This window comes from Seriola dumerili, unplaced genomic scaffold (assembly GCF_002260705.1).
Source record: "Seriola dumerili isolate Sdu_G_001 unplaced genomic scaffold, Sdu_1.0 BDQW01000128.1, whole genome shotgun sequence".
NCBI classification, from domain to species: domain Eukaryota; kingdom Metazoa; phylum Chordata; class Actinopteri; order Carangiformes; family Carangidae; genus Seriola; species Seriola dumerili.
This window is the reverse complement of record NW_019174383.1, coordinates 101,337-116,255: the sequence shown is the minus strand read 5'-3', so window position 1 is coordinate 116,255 and position 14,919 is coordinate 101,337. Positions and strand designations below refer to the sequence as shown.

The 14,919-nt window shown below is 42.8% G+C and overlaps 1 protein-coding gene across 1 annotated transcript in view; it reads left to right on the top strand.

Annotated features, from left to right (window-relative positions):
- The window catches only part of LOC111224266 (GDNF family receptor alpha-2-like), a 100,564-nt gene that overhangs the window by 65,323 nt on the left and 20,322 nt on the right, over nt 1–14,919 (top strand). The window contains exons 4-5 of the mRNA XM_022748688.1: nt 3,831–4,030; nt 5,611–5,798. Of these exons, the coding sequence (XP_022604409.1) occupies nt 3,831–4,030; nt 5,611–5,798 (388 nt within the window). The remainder of the gene's footprint in view (nt 1–3,830; nt 4,031–5,610; nt 5,799–14,919) is intronic.

Genomic DNA, 14,919 nt, shown 5'->3' with positions numbered 1-14,919 from the left:
AGAAGAGAGAGTAGAAGATTACACAACATGCATGATGAGACCCATGGGCTTGTAGAACATGATGGCCATTATTATATACTAATAGTTAATGATCGGTCGTTTGTGAGGTTGCAGTGGTGCAGGAGAGGAGGAGAAGGCTGGCCTCCCTCTCTGAGACCTCTGAGGTGCCTCATTGAGAAGTAAAGTGGGCAGGACAACAACGCATCTCATTCAAGTCTCTGGAGTGATATTTAGTGGATGCTTAAATTGTAGCGCTGTCAGATTCAGAGTGTAATCACTGTGCTCTGTGCGATTGTGCATCTGAGTTCTGATAGAGGTTTCAGCATCGTGATGTGGATCTTCTGGTGCAGCCAACCCTATACAGTATAAATCGAACATGCCTGTGACATCACCATCTAAGTGATGCCTCCATCTGTGACCCCTTTCATTGAGTGAATGTTTGCCAACTGGCTTGGGCTTCCTGGGTCACCACATCATAGGGGGACTGATACCAGAACGCTGATAAACACACAGGCACAAAGGATAAAACTTAAAGATTAAACTGGGATGGGATTTTACTGAAGAAAACTCTGGTAAATATTGTATTGTTTATCTATACTACCAATTTGGATGATAAAGCTGGAAGATTAAAGACTGAAGATAAACTGAATGATATTACGGCTAAGATAAAACTGATGATTAAACTGAAGGATAAACTGAAGATAAACTGAGAATAAACTCATGAGAGAGCTGAAAATAAAAATCAGAAAGATACAACTCATCGAATTCATACTGCAATAAAACGTGAAGATAAACTGAATGATCTACTGAAAGATAAACTGATTGCATAACTGAAGATTAAACTGAAGGATAAACTGAAAGAATAAACTCCCATGATTATAGTGAAGGATAAATACTGAACATAAACTCATGATATAGAACTGAAATAAAGACTGAGTGATAATAACTGAAGATAAACTGTGAAGATGATAAACTGATGATACTGGATGATAACTCTGGAAAAGATTAAAACTGATGATAAACTGAAGATAAACTGAAGATAAACCTGATGATGTTACTGAAGATAAACTGATGAAAACTGAAGATTAGAGAGGAAGATAAACTGGAAAGATAAACTCATGAATACTGAAAAGATAAACCTGAGGATAAACTTAGGGATGATTTACTGAAGATAACTGATAGATAAACTGAGATTACCTAAATCAAACTGAAGATAAACTGAAGTATAAACTATGATAACTGAAGAATAAACTGAAGATAAACTCATGATATACTGAAGATAAACGATGATAAACTGAAGATAAACTGATGATAAACTGATTGATAATAACTGATGATAAACTGAGAACTGAGAGAAAATAAACTGATGATAAACTGAAGATTTAAACGTGATCTGAAATTAAACTGATATACTGATGATAACTCGAAATGAATAAACCTGATGGAAATAGAAGATAGAGATATTATATACTGATTTACAATACGAGCTGTTGTAGAAGGCGGACTCTTTCCCCTTCGCTCCTGTCATCAATCACTATGACAGCTAGATGTCGCCTAGCAACAAAAACCTAACTATGGATGTCATAAAACACCTGCTGCTCAGACGATCTTGGAATAGACATGTCCTGCTGTGGCCTACATGGTGAATGTTATCTCTGTGAGGGTACAGCCTCGCGTCTTACTCTTTGTATTTGGATGGGCATGAGAAACGATGCACTGAGATTTATGACAGCAGGCAGTTACGGTGATATCACGACTGAGGTGTTCTAAGGAGTAAGCAACATGAGCTCACTTCGACAGAAAGCTGACCCACATGTGTCTGGCTTGTGATGTACTGTAAGGGGATGGAGGGTAATTACACATTCCTCCATCTGTGTCTGTCGGGTTAATTACAGCCCACTTAACCACTTAAGAGTTATCAGCTCGTCCTCACTGCAGGCCTGTATCAGTAAAACACCCCATCACAATGACAACAGCTTCACTGACTCGGGCGCTCAAGAGTCTGCTCATGTGCAGGTATTTAAACAGTCGTGAAGTCACTATCCTGCCTCGTGCTCGTAACAAGTTGGCTCCAACTGCCCTGCCTGTAAATGAGATTATAAATGCAAGACACTTAATTCCACTGGGATACACCGCACAGGTCACAGGTCGGCAGTGTGCCACAGTCTGAGGGTGACACCCGAGACACGATGGAGTCTGAACAAAACACGAACCTGGATCACCGAACGGGTTTAACTCATTTGTCCGGCTTCCACCATCAGCAAGCTGGCTCTCTTGACTCTTGGGTTTTACACCCCGGGTCTGTTTATTGTGATGCTGCTTGGAAAGCTCAGTTTAAACTCCTACTGGACTCCCATAAATATTGATTTTCAAGATGTTTTGTTTTCACTTCACATTTATTAAATTCAGCAGAACTTTACTTACCCTGCGAGGGCAGCTGCTGCAGGCATGATCACCAGAGCCTGATACGGGGAGGAGGTCAACAATTAAGACACATACAGGAGATATTCATGCAGATAAGACGATCACGTTTTAATGCACAGATAGTGGGACTGGTAATGAAGGAACATAATAATGAACACGAGCCCGGAAGCGAGTAGGAAGACTGAGCTATATGAGTTGATCGCAGAGGTGTCAGAGATGAGGACGAGCGAAAGTTATTCATCAAAGATTCACATGGAGTCAATGGACATTCAGATACGACAATATAGCTGTGAGTATACTGTCCTGTCTTGTCTGGTGATCTCCGTGTGCGTCGTGTTGTCTCGTGACCTGTCGTGTCCTGCGTTTCTCTGTGCTGTGTCAGTCGTCTCCTTGTCTGGTCTGTCTGTCTCGACGTGTGTCTGTCTCTGTCTCTGTGTCTGTCCCTGTACTCTCTGCTGTCCCGTGTCTGTCCCTGTCTCTGTTCTCTGATAGTTGTCTCGTGTCGTGTCCTCTGGTGTCGCTGTCACTCTGTATAGATCGTCTCGTAAGTCTGTCTCTTCTGTTCTCTGGGTGTGTCTGTCCCTGTCTCTTGTCTGTCTCTGTGTCTGTCTCTGTGGTGCTGTCTCTGTGGTCTGGTCCCTGTTCTCTGTCTCTAGTGTTTCTGATGTCTCGATCTCTCTCTCTCTCCGTAGGTCTCATGTGTTCAACACTGGTCTCTCTTACGCTACTCTGTGTCTGTATCTTAAGTCGCAGTGTGGTTGGTTCTGTGTGTGGGCCTGTAGCTTCACTGCTTATGTCTCTCTGTCGTTGTGTCTGTCTCTCTTTCTGTCTCTGTGTCTGTCTCTGTGATTGTCTGTGTCGTTCTGGTTCTCTCTCTGTCTCTGTGTCTGTTCTCTGTGTCCTGTCCTCCTGTCCTGTGTCTGTCCCTGTCAATCTGTGTCTGTCCCTGTCCTCTGTGTCTGTCCTGTATCGTGTGTCTGTGTAACTTGTCCCTGTCCTGGTGTCTGTCCCTGTCTCTGTGTCTGTCCCTGTCTCCGTTGTGTCTTGTGTCTGAGGTATCCGCTTGAGTCTCTGTGTCCTGTCCTGTCTCATGTGTCTGTCTGCGTCCCTGTCTCTGGTGTCCTGTCCCTGTCTCTCTGTCTGTCTCTTGTGTCTGTCCCTGTCTCTGTGTCATGTCTGTGTCTGTCCCTGTCCTCCTGTATCGTCCCTGTCTCTGTCCCTGTCTCTTGTTGTCTGTCCTGTCTCTGTGTCTGGTCCTGTCTCTTGTGTCTGTCCGCTGTCTCTGTCCTGTCTCTGTGTCTGTCTCTCTCTCTGTCTTCTGGTGTCTGGTCTCTGTTGTCTGTCTCTTCTCTCTGTCTCTGTCTCTTTCCACGACTCTAAATTTAATTAAATCTCTTTCCGTTCAGATTCATCTTTGTCCAAGATGAGCCCCTGCTCTGAAGCGGGGAAACCCTGTAACCCCTGCCTGGATGCGGCGAAGGCATGCAACCTCAACGAGACGTGTAAACGCTTACGGTCCGCCTACAACTCCATCTGCAGCAAGGCCACGCCCCCGCAGCCCTCCCTGGCCAATCAGGAGCCGTGCAGCAGGAAAAGGTGTCAGAAGGTGGGTGCAGTCATTCCTTAACATTTATATTTGGTTTCTTGTTGTTTTGCTTTAGCTCAGTCACAAACGTCTGTTCTGTCGATTCTCTACTAATAAACTTCAAATGTTTTTTTTATATCAATTAAAATAATTAAATATATATGTGTTATATCACACTGTCACCACAAAAAGAAATAACACTGTCACCTCAGCAAAAAGATCTGGGGTTAAAATTAAAAGAAAAACTTTAAATAAAAAATAAATCATTAAATAATAATTAAGTAAATGTGCAGTTTTTTGTCTTGTAATCTTAAAAAATTTTGAGCAAAATACGTGTTTGAAAAGACTTGAAAGAGACTTTGAAAAGAAAAAAACAGAACTCAAGCTCCACTTATTAGCTTTTTCCAAAGCTTTCAGGTCTATCGCATGGTCTTCATCAGGTCTGAAGTGAAGTGCGATGGTTTATCTGTTGTAAAAGCTACTGAGCTTCACGTCAACAGCATCTGCTGATGAAGACCATGTGATGCATTTGAAAACTAAAACAAAGAAAAGCTAGTAAGTGGACCTTGAGTTGATGTTTTTCCTCCACACAAACATCGAACAGGAGAACCCGACGCGGTGACGAATCCTGACGTGTTGAGAGGCGATGAGCTCATGAGACGGTCCGATCAGATCGTGACACCGACACTGATCCGTCTGCAGCCTCGTGTGTAAAGGCTAAACGCTTATTTAAAGCTAAAAGGTTATTAACATTTCATTTTCTTCCTCTTCTCTATTCATGACTAAATGTTGAAGCTGCTAAAAGCCATAAATGTAATTTATTTTCCTCGTCTTTGCTTTTACATAATCATCCTGTGGTGGCAGGAATTCAGGGATATGAAAGGTTTGACCTCTGCTCCGCTAATTCCTGCTCCCTGCTAATGTCTTGTGCTCCGGTGAATTTGCTTTTACTGGTAAACGGCTGCTGGAAATGAAATGTTATATGCGTCTGCCTGAGCCACTGAAAGGCTCCGAGATTATAAAGTGAAATGTAATATGTGGTTTTTCCTTCTTTATGTGTGTGTTTACTGTGTCGAACTCAAATGAAAATCATGTTTTTGAGGAAAATTATTGAGCGACATTAAAAACAAATCAAACAAAATGAAGTGTGTTGCATTTCACAGCAGCACAGACCTGATGAAGCTAAATGCAAAGCACTGTCATTACTTTTCATGAAGAGGCGTCATCACCTTTCATCTTAAATCAGCCAATAGGAACACTGCTGCACTGTCACAGGAAATGGTTAGTTATTATTGATACTTGTGTGTTTCATCACTGTATTTATTGTCACACAGCCAGACAACAAATGACTCTGATCAAAGTCTATTTATTACCTGTATCATCGGAAATTCTGTTACAAGGTTCATCTCGAACTGACTGAAACGCTGCTTCCTGTCGCCTAGCAACCTTAACAACACTCTAAAATTGTCTAAAATTTATGTTAAAATCATGAATAATAAAGGTTTTTTTTGCCAGGATCATTTTGTTTGTGATCTGAGAACGACCCCTGAGTGTGTAAATATAAAAGACATTCGTTGATTATTTTATTCTGTGTGTCTCAGGCCCTGCGTCAGTTTTTCGAGCGGGTACCCTGGGAGCTGAGTTACCCGCTGCTGTTCTGCTCCTGCCCCGACCAGGCGTGTGCCGAGCGCCGCCGCCGCACCATCGTCCCCTCCTGCTCCCACCAGGAGAGGCACAAACCCACCTGTCTGGAGCTCCGGCACATCTGCCGCTCCGACGCGCTCTGCAGGTGAGCGGTGTGGCCTTCGGCAGCCAATCAGGTGTGATCGGGACCTGCTGTGGTTTTTTTTTTTATTATTATTATTCACACTTTTCAGCTTGATGCAGCTTGTTTCACTGATTATTATCCAGAGGAGGAAGTAATCAGTGAAATCAGCTGCTCAAGTGTTTAATTGGAAAGAAATCTCGCAGACACTTGGGTCAAAATTGCATGTTTGATTGATAACTACTGGCTTTAAAGGTTAGAGACACTTGAACTTGGGAAGCGAATGAGTAACACTTCCCCCCTCCTCCTGCTGTGAGTGCAGCCGAGGTGTCCTTGAGGAAGCGGCAGCGACTGATTGGTTGACTTTCCCTGGATAAATATATGTTGAACCCAGCGATGGGGGCAGGAAGTGAAGCTCTCTGAGGAGAGAGTTGAAGAACGAGGGACAGGAAGTTCAGAGGTGGAGAGAGGGAAAAACAGGGGGCTGAAGAGAAGAACAGGGTGTCAGCGGTGTAGCTGCTGTATTTATCGCTTGTTCTGCATTGTGATGTTTTTTTGTGACGGTCTGTTTTAGAGGAAAACGCTGCTGTCAGATTAAATGTGCTGTGATGCAGCAGCTGCACGTCTTTTCTTTTAAATCCAGCAGCAGCGAGGAAGAAGAGCTCCTCGGTGTGTAAGGTTTGTAAAGACCACCTACCGTGAGAAATCCTGCAGGTCAGAGACACGTGATTGGAGGATGCAAGGAACATGTGACTGAGGAATGACTCCAGCTTCTGCCTGAACCTCTGCAAGCCTCCGTTTATCTTTTAAAATGCTGAGGAGTGAAGAATGTGGCTGACAGTGAACAGATAAGTGATGTGGTGCGGAGCTGCAGCTGCCTGTTGTGAAAGCTTTGAATATATAGATCAATGAATATATTCAAAGTATAGGTCGGGCTTTATTCTATATGTTTCATATTGTCAACAAATCAAACTCCACATTTTCTGACTTCCTCTGTCTGTGGGTCTCAGCTCTGAGCTCGTTGGTTTCTACTGAAGATGTAAATCTGTGAAATCACCTCACAAGAATATCGTTTCATTTTTTAAAGGAGTGAGTAATTTCCTCAAACAGCTGCTCACTGTGGTTTCTATCAGACCTGCCTCTCCTTCATTCCCCTGAAGCTGTGGCTCATTGAATCACTTCCTCTGCTGCACATTCTCAGTGTTGTGAGTATTTTGCAGCCGGGCGGTCGAGGCCGAGGGCACAGAGCTTCTTCTTCTTTCTTCTTCTTCATCTTCTTCATCTTCTTCATCTGCAGCCTGAACATCTTCAGTCACTACAAAGCTACATGTGAATATCAGGTTGTTTTCAGCGTTCAGTGATTCTTCTGAGGGTCTCACAGCTCGAGAGAAAACAAGCGTGTGTGTGTGTGTGTGTGTCTCTGTGTGTGTGTGTGTGTGTGTGTGTGTGTGTGTGTGTGTGTGTGAGGCGGAGCTTCAACACACCACACCATGACGTGTTATGACAGTAATGATAGAAATGAATAATGTCTCAAAATGGACTTTTTTCCAGCTTTAAGTCACATTTTTAAGATTCACTTTTTCACCTTTTTAACTCTATATTTGGATTTTATTCCACGGACGTCTGGGTCTGAGGTTACCAGATAGAAAAAGCTGAGTTAATGTTAGCGTGTCTGTCGAAAAGCGTCGCTGAATCTCTGATGTTTAAAGTCAAACTGCTTTATTCAGAGTTTCTCCTGGTTTAATCTCCTGGTGTGTTTGTTGTGGAGAGGAGGAAACTCTGAGGATCATTCAGCTGCTCGTAAAAACCTGCTGAACGTCTGGGTCATGAGTGATCAGAGAAACAGTCAGAACAAAGGTTAGCATCAGTCTCAGCTGCAGCTCTTCCCTGAGTCTCTGTCCTCCGTACAGCGTCGCTCAGACTCTGACTTTAAATGTGAAGCTGCTTCATTAACGGTTAGAATCACTGCGCCTGTTTGATTTGAACTCCCATGATCCCACGCTTCTTCACGACATCACCCGACGCCGTCTTTTGTCATTGTTTTGATTGAGAGACTTCTAGAGGCAGAAGTTACAGACTGTGAGTTTAAGTTATTTGGTTTTTAGAGCAAATTAAAATAAGACGGAAGAGGAAAGAATTTTGAGGCTTAACTTTGGTTTTATTTTCTGACAGAAGTGTTTGTCACACATGGTTAGTTCATGGACCATCAGACAGTTTCAAATTTGCTAAAATGTGAAACTGCTTCATTCAGTGTTTTTAACAGTTAGAATCACTGGGTCTGTTTGATTTGAGCTCCCATGATCCAACGCTATTTCATGACATCACCGAGCAGGTGTGTGTCCAGGTGTGTGTCCAGGTGTGTGTGGTTGTTTTGTAGTAACCTGGTGACTCCAGCAAGCTGCAGTGAGTCTCTTTCATTTTATTATTGTCTTGTAATGAGGGCGCACACACAACAATGAGTTTTTATTAAGTGAATAATTGTCAAATTTTACTGTTGATTTGAAAATCTTGTGCAGTTCAACTTTGTGTTGTCCTAATACTTTAGACTGTGAACATCCATCAGCTGTGACGGTGTTCTCTGGTCTGATGTGGAGTCGTGTCCGTCGCCCGCGCTCTCTTCGTGGTTAATGGCGGTGCAGCGGCGGATTCTGTCGGGCTTTGTCTTCCTCTTCAGGCTCGACCCGTGTCGCTGCGTGAACACGCTCAGAGATTGAAACTCGTAAATAAACAGCTCCTCTGCTCTGCGAGCGGCTCCACACAACAAAGACGGAGCAGAGGAGAGTGAAGCCTGGACGAAGGTGATTTAACTTCCCCTCTCGCTGCCTGTCTGTTGCTTCAGCACCAGGCGTCACTGTGATGATGTGCGCTTACATCAGGTTTATAAAACACATATATTCACCAGAAATACTCTTTTAAAACTTCACCTGGAGTTTACCGCCACCACTCGGGACTGTTGCGTTATCACGGTAAAGTTGTGTCACATCTCTGTTGTGAGGCGTCCATGTTTGTTTGGTTTTCAGGCACGTCTGTGTTAGTCAGTGGAGTGGTTAGTAAGTCGGATTTATCAGAGCTTTCAGAATGATCTGAGTTTCTGTTGTAATTACAGCTTGGTGTGAGAGCTGGTGAGAAACTGGTAATTATGGTACAGTAACTCCACCATGATGTGGTGTGCAGGGAGGCGGAGCTGCACTTCTACTCCTCTGAGCCTCGCCTCTGTTACAATACACCACATTTATTACACGTATCATTATTACTGAAGGAGGCAGAGGAATAGCTAAACATAACACAGACTGAGTCAGAGAGAGAGGGAGGGAGAGAGAGAAGCCATCGCTAACAGCTAAGCTAAAGAAGCTAGCACATCTGAATAGCATATAAACAACAGAAACCCCAGCAACAGGAAATGAGACAGTACTCTTGCTGCGGCAATAATAGCTGTGTTAAAGCTCCTCCAGTGTAAAGGTCTGTGTCCATGTGTAGTGTGATTATAGATCAGCTCTAGCTTCTATATTAATACTGTGAAAGTATCAAAGCCTCAGTCCACAGAGAAATGCACACAGCCTGTATTCAGAAACTGAGCCTTAAAACCAGCCGTCAGGACTTCTGGAACTTTGTGATGTCACAACAAAGCAGTCACCAAGCCCCGCCCACCTGGACCCACCATCCAAACCTTGCAGGATTTGGTTTCTCTGAGTGTTTTTACCTGAAATCTGCTTTATTTTTATTGGATCACTCAGAAAACAGTCAGCCAATCAGAAGAGAGGCTCAGAGCCTCCTCTCTTCTGATTGGCTCACTGACCTGTTGTTACTAGAGCTCCAGAGAGAAGCCTGAGAGAGGAGATGTAAAACTACACTGAGATGGTTTTTGGTTCTTAAAACCACACTCCCTGATAGAACCTGTTTGTGCAAAGTCATTGTGAAAGGGCAACAGCCAATGAGGAAACTCCAACAAGGTCACATGGCATTTGGCTGACCAATAGTGGAACTATGATCACTCACTTACTCAGTTAGTCAGGAAGGAACTGGCCTCGCTGTTGCAGGCCAGGTAAATTTACCTACTCATTTAAACCACACAATATACTAGAGAAGGTTCTGTTCCAAGGCTGGATTTGATATTATTATTATTATTATTATTATTATTATTATTATTATTATCATTATTATTATTATCATTATTATTATTATTATCATTATTATTATTATTATTTCAAATGTCAGTGAGGTTTTGAATGAGGTTTCTAATGTTGCAAAAGAACTTTGTGTCTCTATTTTCACACTGAGCCAAGATTTGTCCTTTAGTTTTTGTGTGTGTGTGTGTGTGTGTGTGTGTGTGTGTGTGTGTGTGTGTGTGTGTGTGTGTAACAGTCTGTGTGTGTCTCAACACAAAGACACAAAGGAGACAGAAAGCAGGAGAAGACAGTCTTTAAAGAGCTGCCTTCAGATAATCAGCCCCGTCCCTGCAGACGATCACACACACACACACACACACACATACACACACACAGCGTCTATAAAGGCACTGCAGGCTCCTTGTTTGTGATTTGCTGGTGGTGTATGTGCTGCGTTCAGTGTGCGATGCTGCTTTGTGTTGCTCACACTGAGTAGGAGTCTCTTTGAGTGAGCGTGTGACTTACACAAGAGAAGAAGAGAAGCTCGGATAAATCAATATCTATAACTGAGAATGAGAACACACACACACACACACACACACACACACACACACACACACACACACACATAGAAGAACAGCACTGCAGAGCCCACGACCACCGCCAACCAACCAAAACATCCTAACAAGGCCTGTCCCAGCTCCCCCTGACCCCCAGTGTTTACCCCACCCTCCGACCCCACCCCACCCTCGGTCAGTGCACCCCGTGGCAGGAAACTGCTGCCCCCCAATATCATGCACGGAGCATGAATCATGTTTGATTGCCTGTAAAAAGGATCCAGAGGAGGCTTGTTCTTTTCGTTTTAGCCTCCATTAACCTCCGATGGAGAGCAGAGAGCTGCATAATCACAGGAATCCCGCAGGTCCTCCGGGTCCCGACGGCCTCGGAGGGTGTGCCGTCCCCCGCTGCGGATGGGAGCAGGCGGGAGGAAGTGACTGCTCGGGGAACGCTCTGATTGACAGGAAGCGTAATTAAATGTGGTCTTTGCCACAAGTAATGCATGAGAAACCTACAGAGAGCTGTAAAAGCTTTTTGGACCAAGGCACTTAGAAAAAAAAAAAAAAAAAGGAAAAGAAAATGTATTTGCATTTCAAATAAGAGCGCAGTCACACCCACAGTTAATTTTCACTAAGAACCGAGGAGGTTGGTTTGTGGAAGTTCACACTCTGAAGCCACGAGAGAATCAGGGATTAGAATTAGAAGACAAACACACTGAGATCTGTTTGTTTGCACTTTACTTCCCAGCAGCTGTGCGCCACATCTGGCCCAACTAAAAACTTTGCATCATTTCTCAGAATTCGTTTATTAAAAAAAATGAAATAAAATAATCATAATTACATACATTTACAAACAAAAACAGTTACAAAGAAATTATCAATACATTTTTTTGTTCTCTCTGGAATATAATATTCTACATAATGATAATAATAAACTTATTTGTACAGCACCTTTCAAGTGCTTTACAGAAGAAAATACAAACAAAAACACAAATAAAACAACATAAAAAACTTTTAAAAATCATAAAAAGGAATAAAAAAAATAAAAATATCAATTAAAAGCAAAGTTTAATCAGTTGTTAATCATAGCAACATCATGAAATAGGTTTTCAGCTGTTTCTTAAAACTATCAACAGAAGTTGCGTGTCTGATTTGTGGGGGAGGGTTCGGGTTAGTCGTTCCAAACCTTCTGACATTTAATCAATCAGACAGATGGATTAAATGAAATTCATTTTCTCCCTGTAACATGAATCTGCTGTAACACTCTCTTTTCTTTTTAATGACATCATCTCATATGATGTCATTCTCAGCTGGTTTGAAATGACGCTGTTTCAAACATAATATATTTGCTGGTTAATCAGAGAAATCACACAACAACCTTAAAGCTCCATATTTTCTTCTTCTTCTGTGTTTAATTTTGAAGTGTTGATCCATAAGAAGATATATCTGTGGTTTTACATCTCCTCTCTCAGCCTTCTCTCTAGGGCTCCAGTAACAACAGGTGGGTGAGCCAATCAGAAGAGAGGAGGCTCTCTAAATAAAACTTTATTCAGTGTTGACAGTCTGTATATGAGCCAAATAATGCTGATGGATTTTTTTGACTTCATTCAGTCTGTCACACACAGCGACAGGACACAGAGCTGCTGAAAGTGTCTCTGATTACTCTGAGTGTGTTTCTGCTTCCCGCTCCTTTGATTATCATCTAATAATGAGACGGACAGAGATGGTTGATACGTAACAGTGACGCTTGAGTCTGAGCTCCGCTGGATGAAGATTGTTGCTGGTAAATTACTGAGAGATCGTGTTTTAGTAGAAACAGCATGTGAGAGAATTGGATTTTACTTTTGACCCATAATTATCACAGTCTGTAATCTGGTTGTTTTTTAGTGGCTGAGAATGAATTGAACAGTTGAATGTTCAAAATATCTTTTTATTACAAAAAATGAAAATGGAACATCAACAGTAGGTAATTGCTGTGTTATGTTTCGGGATGTTTTTGGCCCAGAACTGAGACTTTTCACATTCAGAGTAAGAGTCAGAGTAAATATGTATCTGAGGGAGGGGTGGATGATCTGGCCAAAAGATCATATGACAATCTTTTTGGGTAGAATCACAATCCACGATCTGTATCCTGTTTCTGCTCTGGTTTTATTCTGAAAGTCCTGACTGACTATCCGCTGCTTTGACGCTTCCTTCGGATGTTTGTCCGTTTACGAACTGTGTCACAACCAATCTCTGTTTGCTGAGTTCATACGGAGCATTCGTTTGGGCATAGCTGTTACTAATTTATGAGGCGCTATATGCTAACCAGCTAGCCGTCGCTCTACTTCCTGTCTCCCTGCCAGGAGATCTCAGGTCTCAGGTCCCGTGGACGGACTGTAACTCCAGCGTCTTGGACTGCAGCTGGTGACGGCGGTTCTGGTTCTGCTCAGGTGGACAACTGGTTCATGTTGAGCTGCACCAAACTCACCGAGGCTGCAGAGCAGAACCAGGACTGCTGTCTCCAGCTGCGGTTAGCGGGCTAGCTGTTTAACAGCTAACATGGTCTGGTTAGCAGACACTGAACTAAATATCTAAATATAGAAACTTTTAATGACAGTCTGAATGAAGCAGAGATCACCTTCCGCTGTTCTGACAAGTTCTTGATCCAGATGCTGATTCAGCTTTAACTGGGAGGATGTGAATCCTGAACGTGTCTTCAGGAGGAGCAGCCATGTTCAGACTCAGGTGGACGTAACAGCTGATTCACTGGAACTCTGTAGGGTCGACTATCAGTCGCACTTATACAGTAAGAACTCACTTGCCTTGCTTCCTGCTGCTGCCCAGTCACATGACGCTCAGTCACATGACGCTCCTGTGATCATCAGTCTTCTGGTTTGTGACAGCAGGTCATGCTTCATCATGTCTGTTGTCAGTGTTAAAGGTCAGTGTGACAATGACATGCTGCTGCTAACACTGACTCTGACGCTGTGTGTTGATGCGTCTCCTCCAGGATCTTCCACACGTCTCTTCTGGTTTTAACCAATCAGACTCAGACTTCGGAAATCTGTGAGGAGATGACGTGATGGGGAAATTATCACTTGACTATAGTAGGAGCGAAATGCTAATTGCTTGCTAATTGTTTTATTCTTCGTTTCTCTCAGTCAGACGTTAGCTTAATTAGCTAACTAGCTACAGCTGATCAAATCTGCCTGCAACAGTTTTAAAATCAGCTGGAAAATGAGGAGCTTCTTTTGTTTGTCAACACTTCAGATACTACCATGATTTTGATGGTCGGCCATCTTGTCGACGTCATCTCGTTTTGACATCTTGTGTGGTTCTGTGTGATTTGGACGACTTACAGTTTCGCACACGAAGAGTTTCGATCATTTTTCTTTCATCAATAAGCTGTGGATATGAATCCGACGTTAGTTACAGTAAATAAAAACATTTAGATTCTGTCGTTGTGTTGATTTCTGTTGTTTTCTGAACATATACATACATACATACATACTTGTCTTATTGCCCATTACAGTTACTGTAAACAGGCTGATCCCTCCTCTACATGTCTGCGCTGACCTCCAGTGTGTCCTGAGGAGCTGATGTTTGTGACTGTTTGGCTTCCACTGAGTTAAATTATTAGACTTTCATGTATTTTATGAATTCAGATTAAAAACAAACATTCACTGGCACCGTGTCGGTGTGCACAGGCTTCAGCTCCGGCTCCTCTCCTGCTGGAAATGTTCTAATAATTACTGACGATTTAAATTCACATGGGACTTGTATAACCTGAGGTAAATTTCACTGGGACTCTTAACAGGATGGAAAAGATGAAAGAAAGTTTGCAGCGTGCAGTCAGTAAAAAAAATATTACTGTTATGACTGATCTGGACCGCATTAAACTCACAGAGACGCTGTGGTAATAATACCCCTGTAAAACATCTCCAGTCTGAGCTCCAGGAGCCTTTTGAAGGACAGAAGATTCACTGCAGCACTTGTTATTTAAAGTTTTGCGCTTGAAGGAGAAACTTGTTCTGAATTTGTTTTTTCCTCTCCTCAATATTAACATGAATAGATTCACTTTCTAATCATGTAGCCTGAACCTCACGTCTGTCAGGAAACAGCACATTGTACTACAGACAGGAGGGTTTCACATTAAAGCTCCTCCAGTGTAAAGGTCTGTGTCCATGTGTAGTGTGATTATAGATCAGCTCTAGCTTCTATATTAATACTGTGAAAGTATCAAAGCCTCAGTCCACAGAGAAATGCACACAGCCTGTATTCAGAAACTGAGCCTTAAAACCAGCCGTCAGGACTTCTGGAACTTTGTGATGTCACAACAAAGCAGTCACCAAGCCCCGCCCCACATGCGTCTGTCCGGCCCATTCTCATGGACACGATATCTCAGAAACTCCTCGAAAGAACTTCTTCAAATTTGGCACAAACATTCACCAGGACTCAAGGACGAACTGATTAGATTTTGGTGGTAAAAGGTCAGAGGTC